Source organism: Anser cygnoides, chromosome 2 (genome assembly GCF_040182565.1).
Source record: "Anser cygnoides isolate HZ-2024a breed goose chromosome 2, Taihu_goose_T2T_genome, whole genome shotgun sequence".
NCBI classification, from domain to species: domain Eukaryota; kingdom Metazoa; phylum Chordata; class Aves; order Anseriformes; family Anatidae; genus Anser; species Anser cygnoides.
The window spans coordinates 7,384,194-7,406,704 of NC_089874.1; the positions used below are offsets into that span (position 1 = coordinate 7,384,194).

Consider the following 22,511-nt stretch of genomic DNA (forward strand, 5'->3'; position numbering starts at 1 on the left):
GGGGACCTTCACTGAGCCACTGAAGGGCAGTCTGTCCCAGTCCCTCTTCTGTCCGGTGACCAACACATAGGCAGCTCCATCACACCACGCAGGACATGTGAGTGTGCTTCTTTGCATTATCAGACACATCACGCTCACACAGAGAGCACCGAGATGACTTTCCCCAAAGCCAGGTGACCTGACAAACATATCTGCACTGAAGAAACCCTTAGAAAAAGCAGCAGGAGCACGTGAAATGTTCCAGCAGACTGTATCCAACTGTATTTTTGCCATCCCTGGCCTTAACCATAGAAAATACTTGATATATTTAATATTGGTGTTCTACCCAAAGCTGGAACAAATCACGCATTTCAGAAAAGAAGCGGTTAAACATCTTCAATAAGAAAGAACTATGGCTCACACATATTCATTAGTCAACTTTAAGAGAAAAAATATCCTCAGATTTGGTTTATTCTGCATATCCCTGACTGAGGGATACAGTGCTCATGTCTGCCATTTCACGGACAGTGGGTACAGATTTCTGCTCTTACCAGCTCACTGGGTTTGCTCAGGTACTAGAGAACTGGAATTTGGCTACAAAAATCTGGGCTACTATGAAACAAATAATAAATTAATATTATTACACAGTATGGAATCTGTTTCTTCAGTTCCTTGTAACATTAGGAAAAAAACAGAAAAAAATAATACAAAAAATGTTTGGGTTGCTACATACCAAAATGGTTAAATTAATTCTGGGATGTAAATAAAGCTCGTATCACACATACAAAAAGGTTAAATCAAAGCCATCTCACCAACCTCTGCATTTCAGGCTTGATTTTTTTTTAATTGTTCAAGATTTCAATATGAAGTTCATAGCTCCAAGCCAAATCACCTAAATGGGAATATACAGATGCCCTCGGGGGGAAAAAAAAAAAAAAAAGACAAAAAAACCCACAAAATATCCCTAAGACAATGCCAGTGTATGATCCCAAAGCTGTACTACCATCTAATATATTTCAACTGATTTTGATATTTTGCTATTTCTTCTGACCAAAACTTTGTGATTTTTTGCTTTCACTGAAGAAACATGAGATGGAGAAACAGCCAACAACAGAAAGAAATACAGGGCCCTGAACAGAAAATCAGCTTTAAACTTCCATCCCACCCCATACTGATTTCAATTGCCTTATAAATCTCTCAAGGTTCTTACAAACTTTTAAAAGGTATATTACAGAATTCTATTTTTTTCTCGTATTTCCCAGTTATTTAATAAATTGTTGTCACTTTGGGAACATGTCTGCTCTTCCAGGTTAATTTATTAGCAAGCACATATTTTTTTCCCCATGGTCAAAAAGCTGACATGTCTGAGTAATATCAAACAGGATTATTTTTCAGACATGAAAATAAGTTGTTATGTCAGTGATGCCATCCTTTCCTTCATCTGTAGCAAATGTGTAAACTGGCTTCAGCTGGTTATGATGCACTGTGGTCTAATAAATCAAGTAATCTTAGGGAGTGCTTCATTTTGTTTGGTTAAGGTATTGATACCTTAAGGTATTGTTAATTCTGGCAATAACACATTTGTCTCCTTTTCTCATTATCACATGTTTTGCTCTCATTTCTGTCCTTTCATAATTTTGTTATGCCAACTAAACCACATATAAAATACAAGGCCTTTAACTTTCATCCTTATTAGACATCTGAAAATGCATCTATTCAAACACGATTACACCCTTTCTTAGTCTCGCTGTAGTTATAGTGTAGAAGGTCAGGTCATAGAATAAAAATTTGCATAGGGTCCTTGAGGGCCTGAAGGTTAGGATTATCCTACTTAATCTCAATTTTTCTCATTTTCTGCTTCTGCCACCTCTGCTAAAAACTCAAGACTCACACATCTCTCCCCCTAGAGGACCGTGAGGTGAGAACATGATCACCCCAAATGTGCTGCTCCTCTGACACAGGCCGATCAAAAGAAAAGCTTGGAAGATAACCGTAAACTGGCCCAGCATACAAGCAAGATCCCACAAAGAGAGGCACTCCCAAATGAGCACCATGGCCCAAGCCATCTTCTAGACTGACCTGCAGAAAAGCTGGAAGGACACTGGAAGTCTGGCTGCCCAACAGGACCAAAGAAAGCTCAGGGAGTCATCAGCTACCTCAGGTGGACTCAGCTCCTCGATAGCACAGCAGAAAGAAAACCCTACATGGCTCATGTGCAAGCAGTGTCAGGCCTTCCCGGCAGCATCCTGGGTGCTTCTGCCTTTGGAGTCTTCTCCAGGACTTCAGGGAGTGCCAGAGTGTTTTGAGGCTATCGCCCTGTGATCCTAGCATTTTCTTCTGCATCCTGACAAAAAACAACCCCATGAGTGGAATTGGCCCTGCACAAAGATGTATTCCCATTCACCATTTACTCTGAAGTAAACCAGCAGAGCAAAGCCTCTCAAAGATAACCAAATTTATCATTGGCTTCAAGATGTACATGCCAATAATGGTTAGAGAAAGGTCTCTGAACTCTCTGTCTCTTGGCTGCTGTTTAACCCAAACACCTCAGTTAAAATGCATATGACAAAAACAAGGCAAAATCCCTTAACTTAAAATTCAAATCCATAAAAACAATCCAAGCCAAGAGAGACACTTTGTACACCCACATAGTACTTTATGGGAATTGCTATGGGCCAGAAGTTGAGCAGCTGAGATTTGTGCTAAGTATTGACTAAGGACATTTTTTGTTATAACTTGTTTTGTTATAACAAGAGGAAATGACAATCTACAATTTACTTTATTTTTCTAAGCAGGCATCTTGCAAAAGTACAAGAAAATGAAATCACGATTGACAGTCCACATATAATTCAGTATGTTTCACTTAGATCTCAGAGCACTCTAATTACTGAAATATATACATATATATTATTTTTGCCAAGGAGCTATCACCAACTCAGCACGTAGTAACTATTGTTTCAGTTGAAAGATGCAGGGTTAGTTTAGAGAACACAAATTAATGTTATCCCAAATAACAAAGGTCTTCAGCTTTGCCAGTGAAAGAGCCTAATCAGCTCAAAATTAACCACAGACCTTCCAATGACGGATGACTCTCAAATACTGTTTGTTAACAAATATCATACATTAACACTAATAGCAGTCAAGAACTGAGATCTATGAGTATTTGTGACCACAAGTAGCAACATATTCCATAAAAATAAAGAAATATTTAGATCAATTATAGCAACCAAGAGTGACTCCAGGAACAAACATACTACCTTCCTCAAGTACCTCAACACCCTAACATGATAATTTAATTCTTCTCGTTGCCTGTCCTACATGGTTGTAATCTTGTTTGAGCAGCTGCAAAATAATGCCACCTTCAAGTCAAAAATGTCTAAGCTCTGAAGGCAAGGCAGCCTAGTAGGCAACCCCCTGGTGCTGGTAGCAGAAAGAAATTCCAAAGCCAAAATGCTGTTCACAAGTTTGAAAACAAAGTTAGGAATTTCCCCCAGAAAAGCTCTGCAGCAAAGTGGCCTGGCTGAACTGCCGGCTGCCAGGGAAACGTAAATCTGGATGGCTCTTCAAGGGGCAAGGCATTCACCTGCTGCCAAGGAGTGACAGGTCGGCTCCTATTCCTGCTCTGCCAGCAGGCTGAAGTAGCTTTTGCAACACACAAGGCAAATTAGCATGAAAACAGGAGTGCAACAAATTAAAAAATGTTATGAAGTTGAAGGCAGAAAGTAGTCGCAAATTAGGATTTTCTGGGCTGCAACTGATTTGCGTGTTGTTTTTCAATGACTCTGAGTTTATAAGGTTGTTACTATAAATATATTCATTAAGGCACTGCAAATATTAGGTGAAGCTGTTCACCTGGTATTTGTTTTTGTGGCATCGCCTAAGATACTCACAGGCGAAACCTTAACATCGAAGTTCAGAGAAACACCGATCAGGTTAATATGGAGGGGAGTTCACAACAATAACGTGCAAATAAAACTTCTCATGCCTTAAGAGCTTTACAAACATGTTCTAATTCATCTCCACAACAGCTCTATTAAGGAGATAAGGACAAATTATCCTCCTTTTTAGAAACGAAGAAAAGAAAACAGAGTCAGTGATTTACCCAGAGTCACTGAGGGAGCAAGCGGGATCTAAAGGGGATTTGATCCTCAGCCATGCACCAGCCCGCACATGTCCCTCGCATCCGTGCGAGCACCAGTCCTCACCACAGCTCCTCGATCTGTGGCAAGGATCCTAGACCTCGTTGCAAGGTTCCTGTGTCAATACCATCAGCTAACGTTTCAAAAGAAAGACATGGGAATGCTTACTAATGAAGCAGTTCAGCAGTGAGATGAACTGAGCGCCGATCCTCCTCGCAGGCTTGGCACGTAAGTCTCATTAAAGTTAACAACAGATACGAGGCTCATGTGCAAGGGAAAGCGATTAGGGCCCTAAATCCAGGCAACATTGGGATTACTGCATTTTTCACTTCAGCAGCTTCATTTGCTGCCTACGCGGATGCTGCTTTCTGAAGAAGGTTATTTCTATTCACATTCCTTTACACTGCGATCAGACAGACACAAATATTCTGTGTTTGGGGTTGCTGTTGGAGCTGCCTCTGTGAGGAGGGTGGGTGACTTTTAAGAAAAAAAAAAAAGGTAATACCTGGCTAATTGGGAATGTGAGCATTAGGTACTGTTACAGAATTAAGGACTTCAAACAAAGCTATACGCAGGGCTCATAGTTCAGTGAAGAACTACCCAGAAGGATGAAGATGTACTTTAGGAAGATTTCTTTATTTCCTTGCTCAGCGTGGCAAAATCCAGATTTGGGGGAATGGCATCTTTCTTCTAAAGCAGCAGGACTCCATTTTCAGAGGAAGGATAGCTCAGCACTTCCCATCTCACACACAAACACACATACAATTAAACTAGTGCTCAGACTAACAGTGTTAGCTTTTTTACCAAAACTAGCCAGAACCAGCCCAGGGCAGGGCTGTGCAGTGCTCACCTCTCCACCGCCCACCAGAGACAATGTGGGCGATGCTCTCCAGTTTTATTTCCCCATCCTGAGACCCTTCAGGCCACAAATCAACAGACAAGACTGTCTTTTCAAGATCCTTTCTCTGTTTACCTGGACGCAATGAAAGCTTATAAATGGTATACACATACTCCACAAGAAGAAAAAAATAAAGCTAGTTAAGAAAACAGTTTACCGGCAGATGCTGCAAGATGTTAGAGCAGACGTAAATTAGAGAACATTTCTAGAGGTGTATGAACATGATAAAACCATCTTAAGTGTGCAATAATACAGAGCTTGGTCTTTTTAAAGCACAGACAGAGAAAAGAATTTGTCTAAAGATGCTTCTGAAACATGCTTGTAGCCAAAGCAAGTAGCAGCCTGCTCTCTGAGCTGCCAGAAGTGCTTTCCACCCCTCAAATATTGGCCATGCTTCACTGATGTGACCACTGGGATCTGCAGAGGAAATCTCTAACTCTTTTTTTTCCCCAATTTGTATGCAGGCAGTAAACAAATGCATCCAATGTATATAATAAATATTACTGCATTGTAGTTTCTCTCTCTGACTGGTTCTTTTCATCATTGAAATGAGGGAGTTACAGAGCAGGAGGCACAACCTTATTCTATAATCCTACTTTTTTTTTTTTTCAGGAGATCAATGAATTACTGCAGCTACCCAGATGAAAATAAGACAAATATCTTACGTGAGTTCATCAAGAATAAATCACAAACAGCAGATACAATACATCTTCAATTCTGTAAAGCTTCTTACATTGTCCCACAGGACACTCTCATAACCAGGTTGGGGAAATAAGGTATAGGTAAAATCACAGTGACACTGTGACGAAAAAAAAAAAAAGCCTTTAAAAGGGAAATGGGTAACTAGTGATGGCTTGCCACTAAGCTAGGAAGACTTCAATATTGCATTACTGTTGGCCTGGCTGTAGGCAGTGCTTTTATTTACTACCTAAATAACAGATCAGAGAATACACTCCATAATGATTATGAAATAATTTCATTTACATTGCATGACATTTCTGGGCTTTCTTGGGGACTGCAAGAGTAACAAGCATGTTCTTCCAAATTAGTGAAATAATCCTCATCCATAAAACAAAATGCTACAAAGTACTATAGAAAGGAGGAAGGAAATGCCTAAATATGAAGTAGGGAACAGCCAGCTATTAGCAGGGCTGCTAAAATGGGTGACTACTGGAGGATGAGGCAGTGACAAGAAACTGCTGAAAAAAAAAAAAAAAAGGAAAAATGTCACAAAAGTATGGTAGGAGAGTGGTCAGACAGAAGTAGGGGCATTTTTTCTACTTTGTAAGACACTTGAATCCCCAGCTATATATCGTTTGTCTAGAGCTTTTTCAAAACAATGCTCTTAAACAGAACAGTCCAGAGAATATTAAGATACTAATAAACTATGGTCTATGTGTTAACTGAGAAAGAAACAAAAAGAAAGAACAAGTCTGTAGCTGTCACAAGGATGTCAACTAGTCTCTATGGCCACTGAGCCAAGGACAAAAATAGATAAACTTAGTTTGCAGGAAAGATTTAGATTGGGCACAAGCGATAGCTTTCTGTCAAAATAACGGGGACAAAGTTTAAGAGACTAATGTGGGATGCAGCAGCACCTGCTGCTTTGGAAAGTGTCACCAAAGTAAGAAATTCAATCAGAATTTAAACCATAAAATGGTTTAGCTAGAAGTGGCCTGATCCCATCAGCTTTGGAGGCTGGGTCTGGGTTTTGTAAGGTCCCACATGCTTCATTTTCACGTAAGGGGTGGCTCCCAGCTCTTGGATGACGGATGCCATTGGGTCAGCTCCTCTGCCCATCTGGACTCTGCACGGGCAGCTCCTTGACCTGTATCAGGACAAGAGCTGGTTGTGGGAGAACCACATGCCGCACAAGCAGCCATTCCCTCTTTTCATCAGTCCTGCTGGCTCTGTGTGACCTCAGCCCAGCCCAGCTACACCTACCCAGCTTTGTGCAAGAGGCTGCACTGAATGATCCTCTGAGGTCTCGAATGGGCCAATGCTTCGAAGAAGTGTGTCACGTGGAGATGTGGCTTAAGAGCTTGGCTTCGGTTTCATAAGGGCTGAATCCATTCATTCCAATCTTTTTCTCTCACAACGATACAATTATGAGTTGTCTGATGATCCACAACAGGAATTAAATACTCTTTTAAAAAATAAAAATATAAACACAACACAACAGACCTTGCTCTTTCATCACCCATCACAAATGGAAATAAAAATATATATTAGAGTAGTCCTGGTCTTAAGTGCCTCTACTAGCTAGCTCACATGCTATAGTTTTCAAAATATTCTTGCAATCATAATATTTGTAATATTTTTTTCTACTATCATTCAGTGCTTATATAATCAAATTAGTCACTCCAGACAACAGTTTTCCAAGGACAGGATCAAAAGCAAAGCCTATAGTTTTCAATAAATTACATACTTATCCTAAAAAATAACCCCTGAAGTACGTGAATAAACACACACATACTGATACCCATTCTTGGTTGTTCCTTCTACCAGGTCACCTCCATTAATTTTCCCTGTGCACCCAGGCCTTTCACCCAGATCGGTGCACAGTGGGTTTCAGCCAGTCCTCCCCTCCCATGGGGAATGGGCAAGTTTCTTTAGGTGCCAACCTATCTCCCAAGGCCTCATTTGCACATTCCCCTCCATTCTTTGGTCCTAGAAACACTTTTATTTTGGCAGAAACTCCACACCTCCCCTTCAGCCTAAACAAGGGCTCACTTTGGTGAAAGTGAGCTCCAGAAAAAGTACAAAGCTTAACTAACAAACAGGTCAAGTAGATTTCCTGATCAGGTCTTTTTCTTATTCTTTGTTTGCGTTGCAAAATGCTCCAGCCAGGCTAAAATCCCACCCAAGCTGTTCACCAAACACTTTAGCTACATCTCAGCATTCTTGCAAAATACCCGAGCACGTTCCATTTCGCTTATGGTAAGAACGCAGCACAAGGACTGCCCATAAAGTCAATCACCGATTCAGGAGGAAAAAAAAAGCGTCTCAATTCATAAAGGCTCCTCTCCCAACACACCCTTCTGCAACCAGCTCCAAGATCCGTGAGAAGATGAGGGCTGGAGTTTGGGAGAGGTGAACTGGTTGGCACTGTACTGTCACACTACGTCACACCAATGCCCTCGTTTGCTCTGCTGCCTCTGGATTTTTCCTCGTGGGACAGAGGCACGTGTAACACTGGTGCTGGGTGGATAACGCAGGGCACAATCACTGAGGAAAGCCCTGCTCCACCACAGTGGTCTTCCTGAGACAATATTCACATTATACGTAGGTGCTGAGAGTGCAAGGGTGAACTATGACCCTGTCCCAGTAAAACAATTAATAATTAAGCAAGTTTTGGAGTTTCAATGCACAAAAACATTGGCCTGATTAGTGTCAAAGCAATAAGCACATTTTTTTTTAAATAATATATATATATTTATATGTATTATGGGTGCAGAAAGGAGGAAAGAGAATTCAAAGCATCCGAAACTTTAAAATTTTCATTTCAACACAGTTCTTTGTTCCTATTGCTTTCATCTGGAGAAACACAGGCATGGTACAACCATGGTACAGCCACGCAGTAACACATCCAACCTACAGCAATGTTCATACCACTCAAGGTTTTCCTTCAGGTGCTGAGCTTTAAGGCAAACGAAAAGGCGCATGACTAATCACAGCACATGCTCTCTATGGAAAAAAGAAATTAAAAAAAAAAAGAGGAATAGGGGAAAGAAATAAAAACAGAAAACAAAACCTTCATATTTAGGTGGCATTCAGGAACTAAATAAAGAGACTACACTCTTACATATGTCCATCTTTCCATCCAAACTGATGAAGACATTCCTTGGGATGATGACAAGGAAGGTGCAGTGTTGTGACACGTCAGGCAGGAGGAGGATGGCAGGTCAGCAGTCAGAAGAGCAGAACTTGCTTCCTTTAGCCCCAAATACCAGATACTCCTCAAATACCTCTCAGTTTTTGCCTGCCATCACCAATGAGAGGATCCAGAAAGTGGTAGTGAGCAGCACGGTCATCTCATTGCTTAATTTAGCTTAAAATTGCTTAGTTTAGTTTACCAATTATTTTCTTAAAGAAGTTCTTGGGACATCATCAAGCCTAGCTTGTTCTTTTGCTTTGGACTGTACTGCCTTCTGTAGAAAAACACATTACTTCGAAGAAATCAGAGAACAGGCCTCTGGCAAAGCTTTCTGTCCCATGTATTTCGGAGAACAAAAACCAGATTGCTTACAGCCGGAACATTTTCACACCAAATCCTAAATTTAAAAATATGGCTCAAATTTGCAGCGTAAGGAGCTTAGTTGTTCTTTTAAAACACAGTCCACGTTTTCCCACACTTATCCTATAATGCCCCACACAAGGAACCAGCCCCGTTGCTCAAGGGAAGCTGAGAAAAGAGAACAAATTTTCACCATGGCATTAGAGACTGACAACTACTGGAGGCGGGTTACCAGACTTAACTGACAAATTATTTCACCTGCTATTGCAAATCCTGCATTCCTAAGTACTTTCAACAAACCTCCTCATAAACCTCTTAATCTACCACTTGAAACAATTCCCAGGCTGGAACAGTCACCTCAGAGTGTTATGAAGTTAACCCTCACCAAAGAAAACTCACAGCCTTAAAAAGATGTGCTCTACAGCAAATGTTAGCATCAAATACATGGACGTTCATTCAAACATAACTGATTTGTAAAGAGAGAGGGTTTTTTTTATTTGTTTGGTTTTTTTTAAGAGGGGAAAATTTGAAAGGAAATTAAATATTGAAAAATGGTTAAGATAAAAATGACACAAATGAAGAAACCACAAGGAAACAGGAAGTGCCAGCTGAGTATTTTTAACAAAACCCCAAATATCGAGGTATAAGGTTGAAAAAGCGACCTTATTAAACTGACAATATAGATGAATTAATATAACCAGAAATTTTTCCTTAACTGTTTGTGAATATATGGATATAAACACAGGGATATAAACTTGTCCAGGTCAACAGCAATTGTACTACTGAATTAAGATGCTGTTGCCAGAGAATATAAAGTCTTCCCATACGCAGATTACAGGAGAATTCCTAAATCCTGAAAGATGATGTGATCAAGTGAACAAGATGCTGAATTGTCATCTCCATTGCTGACACACTTTCTGACTTTTACTAAATCATTTCTCTGTTGTTTGTTTTTGTTGAAGTCCTTCCTCATCTTTGACCATAAATAATATGAACTCCCCAGAGCAAATTTTTTCTTTCAGTGTATATCTACACAAGGCTTAGCACAAAAAGGAAACAGGAATTTACTTCAATGAAAACAGCAACAAAGATCCATAATCCCTCAAAGGCAATTCTTCCCACACAGTTTGATTTCTGCAGAGGCCAAGGAATGCCCTACAACAATTTCTCCATTCCTCCCAGGCACTTGGGTTTGAGCTGCTGTGTCCCTTTCACCAGTGATTTCCAGACCTGAACACAACAGGCACCAAAGGCTTAGATACATTAACTACAGGTAGAACATCCCATGAGGAATTTAATAGCAGACTGTTTTTATCTCATGTCCTGTCATCACTCATCATCTGTGTTTGACAAGGACCTACTAATGCTTATGAGGAGAGTTGTGCGTGATTCAAGATCACGGAATAATTCAGAACGGAAGGTATTTCAGGGTTTCTAGTCCCCTGCTCAAATAAGGGTAAGCGATGAACGCAGACCAAGTTGCACAGGGCTTTGGCCAGTCTCATCTCGGAAACCTCCCAAGACCCATTATCATCTCATTATCTGAAAGAAACAATCCCTTCCGAAGCAACATAGGGAGTCCTCCCCCCAAAATAAAGTTTTGTTGGCTGCTACTCCTCTAATTCACTGTGAAATGGAAACATTAAACTACTGCCCTGAAGGTGTTCCCCCTCACCTTCTCTTTTAGCTCTGCAGACTCAAACCACACCTGTAGTCTTCAACATCCCAGATGTTACGTTGATGCTAGGGTAAAATTGTGGCTCCACATAAGATAGAGATGAAATTTCTTCAGGTTTCAGTGGACCCAGTCTGAGGTTACAGGCTCCCGAATATGCACTGATATAAACCTAATCCCAGAGTTTCCTACTGGGAACTGTGGTTGATGATTATATTCACGTTAAGGGTACAAACTGCATTTCCAGCAGCATATCAGTTCTTTATTCAAATGTCTAAAAGACATTTCTTTTCTAAAAGTCATCTAAATCATAAGATATAAATAATAAGATCAGAGGATAATGCAGGTTGGAAGGGATCTATGCAAAGTCTTTACTCCAACCTCTTACTTAAAGCATGGTTAGCTATGGGGTAAGACCAGGGGGTTGAAAGAAAAATTCACCGACACCATCAAAATGGCTCAAAAAACATCCCCATATTTAAAAAACAAACAAACAAAAAGAAAAATTCAACATCAAACATCATTCAGCTTTTGGTGAGGACATTTGCAACATACAGTTTTGGTTATGCAGGAAAACAGACAATGTTGTGTGGGTAATGAATTGTTTTGGTGTTATGTAAGACAATGTTTAAAAATCCACACAACTTCAAAGGAAGATTACACAAGATTATAGACCTAGGGTGAAATCCTGGCTCTGACTAAAATCACTGGCAGAAAAAATCAAAACATTGACTTGGCCACTGTGAGGATTTCACCTCTAATATGACGTGTCCGTGTTTTGCTAATGTGGCCACGTGAACCCACACATGCTGACCCAGTCACATCTTACGAGCATATCTCTCTGCAGTGATAAAGCCCCAAAAGCTTTTTGTGATCTCCCTCACAGCTGTGGAGTTTGTCTCACCTTTAAGATGTTAAGTCATGTTAAGTCTCCTCCACTGTAGAGTTTTTGCTGTGTACAAATTAGGAGGACTGTATGCAAGCAAACCCAATCTGTACTTCTGACACCCACATTCTCCTTTTTAACATCCACTTGCCTTTCCTGCAAGGATGCAACCACAGGAACAACTCCATGACTGAATAAACCAGCCTAAAAGTAATCACTTAATTACTCCTTGTGCCACAAACAGTGGAGACGGGCGGCTTAAAGGCGGTCACATAAAAGCAGGTTCTGATCCCAGCTCTTACGCTGCTTCCTCATTGCCCTGGGCAAACCCCGCTTGACTGTTAGAGCTCACCAGCACGCTAAGGGGGATGAGGCCAACACCTCTACACGTGATAACACCACAACAAAAAGCCAGCCAGCCAGCTGCCGTGCTGCTCCAGCAGGAGATCACCACCATAGATACTACACGTGTGGTGCAGGATGCTGTCTGGGGATGCTCGCTCTTCCCAGTGAATCTAAAGGTTATGTGTTTTCGTGTATTCTCCCCTGCCAAACTCATTGCATCTTGCCTTAATTTTCCAAAACGTGTTGCTGGAGCCTGTCCCAATGCCACTGTTCGTTTTACTTGTGCTTCCAACACAGCTCTGCAGTTCAGCAAGAGGTTTCTCCAGCTAAAAAATGAGTGTGATGCTCAGTTACAACAAAAACGTTGACAGTCAACTATGAAATGCTTGTAGAGGCCTCTAAAAATATAAATCACCACAGCGTTGAATTATTAACCTTGATTAGTATTGCTTATGTACAACTTTGGGTTGGGGTTTACAAAGGCAACAGCAGATTAATTATAACTTGTCCTAAATGCAAAATAGGAGGAAGTGGAACAACCTCAATTTCGCTCTTGTGAAGGAAACCCACAGGCACCCAGAGCAGCCTGCAGATAACTTGGGCACATGGTTTGGCTGATTTTGCCACGCTCAGCAGCCAGGGCACCGAGGTGCCCAACAGAGCCTGCAAAAATGCTGGTCCTGCCTCTCAGGCCCAGCAAGACAGTTTCACAAACATATAAAATGCTCTTTCTCGAACTGGTCCAGTGGCAAACTTCACCATGTACACAACTTAAAAACATCAGCTTGGAAAGATCCTCTTCCCAAAACCACAACTGGGAATTTTTTCATAAAATTTGCTTTTTGTAGTATGCTACTGTCAGGAACTTAACACAGCAACAGTAATTTAAATTCCAGGACAATAGAAAATATTAATACCAGAGCTCTTAATGCAAGTCTTGAAGTTTTCAATGTTTTAAATGTAAGCCCTGTCCTGCTCTGTTCTCCGTGCAAACATTACACCACTGTTACACTGCTGGGCTGCGGGAGGAGCAGGAGAGGTAGCAGTGGTTGCAGCTGGACAGGTGAAGTGATACAGAACTGATACAGAAAATCCAACTTCTACTTGAAATTACACCCTTAGTAATTCTGGAAATGGGTAAGATGTAGCAAGTGAAACCAAGACAACACTGATCTTGCTTTTAGAGAAGCTGAGCATCTGTCCAGTTTCCTCAAAAGGCCTGTGGGATATACAGATCTATTTTCCTTCTCAAAATAATAATAATAATAATTAATAATAATAATAATAATAATCTGTCAGACATGTTGTGCTATGGACTCAACTCTCCAAAAGTATCAACATCCTTGTATTTGTCCTTGCCCAAACAGATGGAAGAGCTAAAGAATTATCCGTGTCAGCATGACATGAAAAAATTAACCCACTGCTACCAATAGCTACAAAGTCAATACTTTTTCACCTTGATCATACCTCCCTAGAGAAGGAAGCACTGCACTTCAGAGGACCTCACTGAAAGATCATCAGAGGTTAGCAGCTTATGTACTTCTGCAAGTGAAACTGTGGTTTCTGTGCTGCTACTGAAAACTTTTGCTGGCTGCAGTAGCAGAGCAAGCTAATTTCTTCCAAGGATGGGGGACTTATTTAGCTGGACACACTGTATGTGCTAATCAGAATTAATATGCTTGACTCAGCCACTATTTCTTTATTTGGATCTAAACCTTCAAAAAATCAGCAGGGATTTTTTTATTTTTTTTTAATCTTGCTGCAGATGGAAATTTCCATACTACAGTTCTGCAATGATTGTAAACAGGAGACTGGTTTCAACATCATCAGATCTTAACCCTTTATATAAAGAACAGTGGCTGAATAATCTGTCTGTAAGGAAGGGAGAACAAGGCAGTTCAACAAGGGCCCTCTGCAGAAAGGAGGAACTGAGACTGAGAGCTACTTATTTTCTCAGCTCCCCATTTTGAAACTTTATGAAGAAAAAGAAAAAAGAGAAAAGAATCAAAAAGTTACTAACTTATCAGAACTTAACACTTTAAAGTTTTCATCTGCTCCTTAGCCCAGTATTATAGACTAGCTTGCACATGACAGAACAGACAAATTATAAGAAAAAAGCTTATACAAATACTGCAGGATTCTTTCCAAATCCCTCACTTCCTAGTTCAAGAGCAAAATAGAGACACTTTCCAATATTGAATAACTTCATTTTTAAGCCATGGTATCCAAAATTTGACACCTTGAGTTTTTTTCATTAACCTGAATAGCAAACAGGGACAGAGTATGCCTCCTAAAATGCAAATTTTTTCATTCACATTACCAGGCTGTTGTGTGGGAGGAGAAGCAGACGATGCTGTGGGCTTCCACCATCCATGCTCTGCATCCCTTCAGCTTGCTGTGCACACTGGAGATGCGGTGGCTCTGCCTCTGTCATACCTTTAACAGAGCATGTTTTCCAGAAATACGTGCACAGAGGAAAAGGAGATGGGCTTTCCGAGTTCCCAACTCTTGTCCTACGCACAACAACTGATTTTTAAGCTACTCCAGGATTTGCCTCAATCTTCAGACATGAATAGAAGGATTAAATGTTTCAAGGGTGTATTTATATAATCTGGGCCTAAGGTATCCCTGGGACAAAGTGTCCCTGCCACACCTCTCCACGGCAGCAGCCAGGCAGGTTTGCTTTGTTTTCCCTCCAGGGAAGACTAGAATGTAATAAAATTATAATAAAACAATTTTAAAAGCCCAACATCTAAAGATCTGACTAATTTCACAATGATTTGGGGTTAAATCCCAAATTCTAGATCTTCCTTAAGGCTGAAATTATAAAACAAATGCAAAACTGTCAAAACCTTGCATCACATCTATCAAATGCAAGCAAATATTTTCAGTGCAGAAAGAACATTTCAAACCCCTGACACACAACCGATCTGGTTAACAAACACACGTTCCCCAAGCAGAGATGTTCCAGTTCATGACTTCTGTACTTCGTACCCAGAAGTGATCCAGCCGAGGCAGCCTTGTGCAAAGTTTGTAATTTCCATCGAATAGATTTGCTCAGCTAGCACTCTCCTTTTCCCCCAAAGAGTCTCATTTGAACATTCCTACCTTTCATTACATTCACTAGCCCTGTTTACTGTCTGCTGTTTAACAAGATATCCTCACAAAATCCTCTTGTTATGCTGTTACAGCAGTCTGAACAAAAACAAAAGCAAATGGTTAAGGCTCCTTCCACTTCTCCTGTATTTTTGCCATCAAGGGACTATCATTCGATCCCTGTAGTGCTACATCCACTAATTAAGGAGTGCATTTCATCTGCATTGCAACACTAACTGTGAAAAAACATTCAACTGTCTACCACAATCACAAATTAATATCCGTGAAATATCATACCACGATAAAACCAGATGTTACCGTGTCCTTTCAAAGTAAGATGAATCTTCTCCCTCACAGAGGTGTTCCTTTTTATTTTCCACTTAAACCTAGCTAACTGGAGGGAGCTGGAAAGCCTGGCTCCATGTGAGTACCAGTCTCCTGAATTCCTTGTCTGAGTTTGCAGCCTATGTATAGTTTTTGGTTAATATTTATTTGACCATTTTGACTTTCTTTTGAGTTCTGCATATCTTACTTGTGGGCCTGGTTTCACTAAACTGGCAGTGATAAATTTGGGATTTTTATATGCATCAGCATGGATACTTTTTGAGACTATGTTTTCATTTTAAAAAAAAAAAAAGTGCTGCACACAAAAATGGCTACTTTCATACACATGTGAGCAGGGCCCTGGTTTGCTGCTGAATTATTGCATAGATTTGAACACAGTGCTCCGAGAAAAGATCTGTAATTGTTTAGTGGTTGGGCTGCTGGCAGAATTCCTGGGGCTGTTTTTATAAATAGGCCTAAGGACAAACAAACAAGCTACTAATAACAAGTCGGCTGTTCTGTTTTAAAGCAGCTCTGCTTTGTGTTGTCCAGCACACGAGAAGCTCAGATGGCAAATATAGCAAAACCCGTGGCAAGAGCTAAGAATAGATCACGCCAATAATCAGTAGCGCTTCTATTTCTCTAAAACCTTAAAAATTCAGTTCAATTAAATAAGCTTAATTTGAGGGAAATACCAAGATACACCAGGCTGTCTTTGGCTGTTCTGTCTCAGATCTCCATTTCCACTGATACTAGATCAAGTTGAGAAGTGGTAAAATGGCTTATGAATAGACAAATCCAACTCCAGAAAGCCTGCTAAATTTCTAAAGTTGGTCTTGCTGCTCTTGCATCTTCCACCCGTTCTTTTCACCATGTCCCACTGCTGAAAACAGTGGACACCTTGTCTGACCCTTATGAAGTTCTATTTGTCAGGAACATCACAGATTTTAGTGGGAGCTCCTCTATCTGTAAGTAATCCTTTGGGTACTTAGCCATCAGCAATGCTCAGACTTTCTGCCACCTCCATTTCAGCCTATTCACTTAATTTTATGATATTGGTATTTACTTATTTGCTTTCAGGGTTCTGGGAAAGTGATTTACCCTTCCTAGCTAAATATTCAAACCCATTTATTAGCCCTTCAGTACCTTTATTTGAGAAAGGCACTTTCTTGGATATCTTTCTCTGGTATTTCATGTATATTTATCTATTTCAGGAAGTATGTATATCAGAAGAAGACCTTTTCCACCTGTGGACTTGGAACCTTATTTGTTACTAATCAATCAGCTTATATGGGAAAAGCCCATCCTGAAACAGTAACTCTTGTAAACAATGCAGCTCTAATAAACTATTTTGGAAGAAGAGAGGGAAAATTAGGCCCCTTACCCTTTTAATTCCTCTTCTCTTACTTATAGATCTTATCTCTGTTACTTGGAGGATGATCTTCATCAGCCACTATTGGCCATGGGGTCCCTGATCGGGATGTCACGATTTTGTTGCCTGCTGCTCATTTCCTCTGCTAATCCTCCTCTTGGAGGGGCTTATTTTTAATTTCCATAACTATGTTGGTTTTGCTTTGTTTTGTCTTTTGTATCCCCTTGGAGAGCATACTTTGTCCCCACAACCCTCCCCAGAGACTTAGCAGCTCTCTTTATCTCTTTCTTTATGTCATTCAGCATTAGCAGCTTAGTCTGTGAGAAAACAAATCCTCTTTCTTGCTGATAAGAAGAGTCACTTACGCTACTCCTTCCCTTTGTTTTCCCCCTCTCTTTAGAGGGAAGATCTAGCCAGCCTTCATGCCACTTCCCGGGGTGACGCAGGAAAGAACAAGATGCCCGGTGGACCACACGCGATTGCTACTGAGGTGAGTGCTTTCCTGATAATGCCCAGAAATGGTGGAGTCAGCACGGATTAAGGAAACAACGAAGCGCTCAGCATTTACAGCAGTGCTGAACACACACTGACGCATGTCAGGGTACACACTGCAGCCCCAGGGGAAGCAGCAGCACCATTGCTAGGTGAAAAGACTCCAGGTGCCTTTATAAAAACACTTTTGCCCAGAAGAAAATCCTCTCTGGTAGAAGTACGTTGGTCATAGGGGCAGCACAGCAGGAAGAGGAGCTGGTAGGAATAATGGTCACGAGAGCAGCAACCGGCTTCTCTTGACAAGCACCAACCACAGAGAGACAATTTCCTTGGCACAGCCCTCCCAGAAAACGGCCTCGTAAATCACCTTCACAGCCATGAGGTGAATTTCTACTTGGTTGAAATTCAAAAGGCCCAAAGTCTGCAACATAAAAGCATCGCAGTTTTCAGAGAAGCATAACTTCTCGAGCCCTTTCAGGGTGGTTGTGGGCTGAAGAGGCATTGAAATGGACACTCAGCATCCTCTCAAGGGGGTCTGGATTGGCAGCCGAGACAAAGGCGATGCCAGGCCAGGCTCTAGGTGGTATTTGCTCTCTGGATAAACCCACCACTACAGGGCTGGAAACCAGCAACTGTTTCGGAAGTGCTAAATCCACACGCACACACACACACACACACAAATCCTTACTAAAGCATAAACATTACCAAAGAGATCACTTAAATATTTCACTACATTAGCTTACACGTGTGCAAACAGCTTTGTTCTTGAAATCTTGCTGCTTTCTCAGCGGGAATCTAAATTCTCAGGAAAACCTTCAGAACACCTGCTTACATGGGAAGGGGTGGGGGAGCAAACACCACTCTTTTTCAGCTTTAAGGAAAAGAGTTATTTCTGCAAGTTTCTGCTGTTCTGCAACACAACAGCTGCTCCAGCCTCGCTGTCAGCTTAAGCCAATTGTAAGTCATCAGTTTTCAGCACACAATGCAGCTGAAAGCGAATTCAGCTGGTAGCACTGTTGGAAACAAATCATTATTTGCCCAGAACTTATATTAACCTTTTATTTTCCTTCAATATCCCCACTGAAAAAGTACGGTTCATACCCTTCAAACAGACGGGAGAAAACAAGTAACAAAAAAGAAAAGGAAAAGTGGAAATAAAAAGGGAAATAGGACACCAGAAAAGTTTATAAAATGTAGCAGAAAGAGAAGAAAAAGCTCTTGGAATTACCCCAAGCATTATCAGTCTGTCAAGCAAGCTGATGAAGATCTTGAAGCAGAGTCTGAGCAACTTCTACTCCAGATGAGCTCAGATTCTCTCAAGAACTACATAGCCCTTCAGTATACCATGCTTGAAAGTCGGGTTGCCCTAAACAGAGGTAGACCAAAGTATAAGAAGGCTCAGCTTCAGGGATCATGTTGTTTCAGCCACACCACCAAGCCCATTTGCTTGCACAAATGACTCTACTGTAAAGGTAAAGATATAGACAGCTACTACTGCTGCAAAGATGACAAAAGTAGTCCTAACTAAATGTGCTTAATTCTGTCTTATCTTTAGCAATTTGGTAAAGTAATGAAGTCATCTTCCTGCACTGAATGGATCTATTTTCATTTGTACTTCTGCAACAAGAAGTCTATATGCTATACAACCTATAGCAAATGCTATACAAACACTTTGCAAATGTAAGCCCTGTTCTAGTGATCTATATTTTGTCAAGTTTTAGCTAAAACCTGAATGAAAAAAAGGTAAAGTTAGAAAATTAAACGACTTGTCATATTAATATACATATATTAAATTAAAAAGATCTATCATTTTCACTAAGACCTTGAAATCTCACAGGGTAGCACAGATCCATCTTTGGGTGTCTCTGTGAGACTCCACCCAACTCTGGCCTAATGCTAAGCCAGATAATTGTGGAAGAGACCTCAATTTCTTAGTATGTTCTTCCAAGATTTAGTTTGTAGATGGTGAACCCCTCTTTGTTAGCCCTCTCCTGTGCTCCTTCCTGCTGACACACCAGGCAGCATGGAGGAGAGCTAGGAATTTCAAGTCCCTAGTGCAAAGAAGCGGTTTTTTAAAACCCAGATGAACAACATAGTTTTTTTGTTTTTGTTTTTGTTTTTTTCTCTGCCACTGTTTTGGAAATAGTTTTGTTCATTTTAGCTCAAGAGTCCCCTCAAAATATTTTAAGCTGAGGCAGACAGCCTGGTGATGATACGAAGCTACCAGGCTCACTCACTAGCAGAAGCACCAGAGTAGCTCACTGGAAGGACTGGATAACATTACTGAGTGAAGGAAAAGAATCAAGGCTAATTTTATTAATTTGATTTAATGAATTTAGTTTATTCCCTGAATTCATGTTCTTATGGACTATAATTTTGTCTAAAAACCTGAGAATTTAGCAGCTGGGTAGAGATGATCTGAAGTGTAGCAGTCTCTAAAGGTTAACAAGGAGCTATCATTGTAATGCTGCTATGGATAGAGCACCTGTGGTTACAGAGCGTGTCAGGAAGCCTTCAGAGCAGATAAAAAGCTTTAATAAGATATATGTATTAGCACTGTGAAAACTCATCTGGAATAATGTGTACAGCTCTGGTCGTCTGTGCTCAGGAAAGGTTAATTCAGTTGGGAACAGGTGCACCGACAGACTATTTTGATGACGAGCAGAACGGAGGCTCTCTTACGGGACGTGACTAAAAGAGATTGGCTTGCTCAGCTTTGCAGTCGACAGCTGAGAGCGTGTGCGATCGCGCTCCAAAGTTACATACGGTGGACAAACACCACTGAGGGAGAAGAGAGATAAAGGACACTTTGTGGGTGCAATCGTCAGATGGAAACAGATTGTGAATAAACTTGGGTTGGAAATTAGGAATGGAAAGACTGAAATTCTGGAGCAACATTCTAGCAAGAGCAACGGGGACAAAAAACGTAACTGCTCTGCAGACTGATGGAGTTTCTTACAAGGAAGTTATGATGGGGCTGCCTACAGTATTTTCCTACAGGAGCAGGAAATGGAAATAAATGGCAGGTTAAAAGAAGGCTTCTTGTTTTGTACATATACTACAACGAGAAGGAAAAGATGTGGTAATTATTTCTAGTAGTTTTTCCAGGTTTAAGCAGTTGTGGAGACCCCTTAGCTGGTAGATCTGCAGAACAGAAGCAGCCAAGATATCCAATGAATAGAAGATCTGAAAAGGCTACTGACATCTGGAAAGAAAAGTCATTCTACGTATGATGTGAGAGTCATCATAAAAAATATAGGATGATTCAGAAAGTTAATTCTGGACCATTTTCCAGATTTGGAAAGAGACTGGTATGCAACATGTGACCACGTGTCTCAGAGAGACACCATTTCAGCGTTCAGAGTATGCCAACCACATTCTTTTGCTAGACCTACATCAAAACATGCGAAGCCTGTTGTAAGAAGTCCTTGCTGCATGTCCTTCTCGGAAACCTCACATCAGATGTGCCACGTGGATTAAATGCAAAAGTACGCATGGAAATAGGGGTGTGTGCAGACACACCCCTATGCATATATATGTCACAAACATGGGATACTACACATAAAAACAGATCATCCGCTTACACAAGGGTCTGAAATGCCCCAAGGTTTGGTGAGGAGTTGGATGATGACTCCAAAGTGGAATCAAGACGATCCGACTTATCTAAATCAACCAACAAACAGAAACGATCTCTGCAAACCTAATGAATAGCTTAGAAAAACAAGCAAACACATGAAAGATATTTTTTTTTCACATCTGAAATATTATATTTTTAGCTAGACTTGAAAGAGAAGCTCAAAAAGAGGAAGGGAAAGTTTAAAAAGTGAAATTAAAACTGAAATAGGATAGAGAAAGAGAAGAAAAAAAGGCTTCCTCAAAATGGTTTAGAAAGCAAATGTACCAACACTGTTCTTTTTCACTTTAAGCATTGACCAGCCACCACCATGGTCCCTGTCCCTACTTTCACCTGTCTCAGCCACCCGGAAGACTGCTTTTGTCTTATATATGAAAAGCAGACCCTCAGTAGCAGAATGCTGAGCTGATTTGTCACCGTCTTTCCAGGTTCAAACCACGGTTCCCACGGTGAGGGAGTCTTTCGCAGCATACGCTCTTCCTCAGCTCTCCCTAGGGCTTAGGGAACAGACGGCTCTCCAGAGGCATCAGCTGCTGTAACTTTGGGAGTCTGGTGACCTGGCTTTTAAAATAGTGGGAGTAACTTCCGCTGCTCCCTCAGCAGAGCTTTTATGGAGCCAAGAGCATGCCAAAACCCTGCTCGCCCTTGTGCACAACTCGAGTAACAAAAGAGCAGCTGTGCTCAGTTTAAGGCAAGGCTCTACTTTCCCACTCCTGATTTAAAACTGGCTTATTTCCATCAGCAACAACATTATCCATCATTAACAACAATGAATGGCAGAGAATGGATGTTTTATGGGGAGCCATAGGCTCACAGTGCTATCTGATTCTGCTTCGACTGGGTCAAATTGACATCATCCCCAACCGAAGGCAGTAAATCTATTTACATAGGAGTCTGGCAACTCCTATGTACTTCATCACAGGTAAATTTCTGCAGCCAAAGGGAGGCTCATTACTGTTGATCTTACAGATGAAAAGCTCCATACAGAGTCAGCGCGGGATCAGGACTAGTGTGGGCCAAGACATCTGCCAGTGCTGATTTACCTAGATCAATCTGGCTTTAAGCATGATGTTTTAGCTAATGTACAAGACTAGGGAGCCTATAAGCTCTACTTTCCATCTTGCTATGGACTTGGGCAAGTTACCTTTTATATTCTTGCTTTCCAGGCTTTAAATCAGAAATAATGATACTTCCAGGCAATTTGGGTATTAACTCATACATTTCTGCCAAACGTGCAGAAGGAAGAATACAGAGGAGGGCAGTCCATTAGGGTTATTATGTTATGTTGGCTCTAACACCAGGCTTTCTTTTCAGGAGAGTTTTAAAACAAATATTTGGATCAAATACCCCATCAATAAAAACCTGGACACCCTCCAAGAGTCCACTTCTTTGGCAAGTTCAAATAAAGCAGATCTCCCTGTGTTTAACGTATAA

General features: G+C 40.9%; 1 protein-coding gene across 2 annotated transcripts in view; it reads right to left on the minus strand.

The window, feature by feature from the left end:
* PRKAG2 (protein kinase AMP-activated non-catalytic subunit gamma 2) overlaps positions 1 to 22,511 on the minus strand; it is a 216,295-nt gene that overhangs the window by 176,966 nt on the left and 16,818 nt on the right. Inside the window, exon 1 of one of the 2 annotated variants that reach the window (XM_048062405.2) lies at positions 14,480 to 14,608. The exons of the other annotated variant lie outside the window; for it this stretch is intronic. Coding sequence (XP_047918362.2) covers positions 14,480 to 14,593 — 114 coding nt within the window. The 5' untranslated portion in view covers positions 14,594 to 14,608. Of the gene's footprint in view, positions 1 to 14,479; positions 14,609 to 22,511 lie in introns of those variants that run through there. 2 annotated transcript variants of the gene reach the window in all.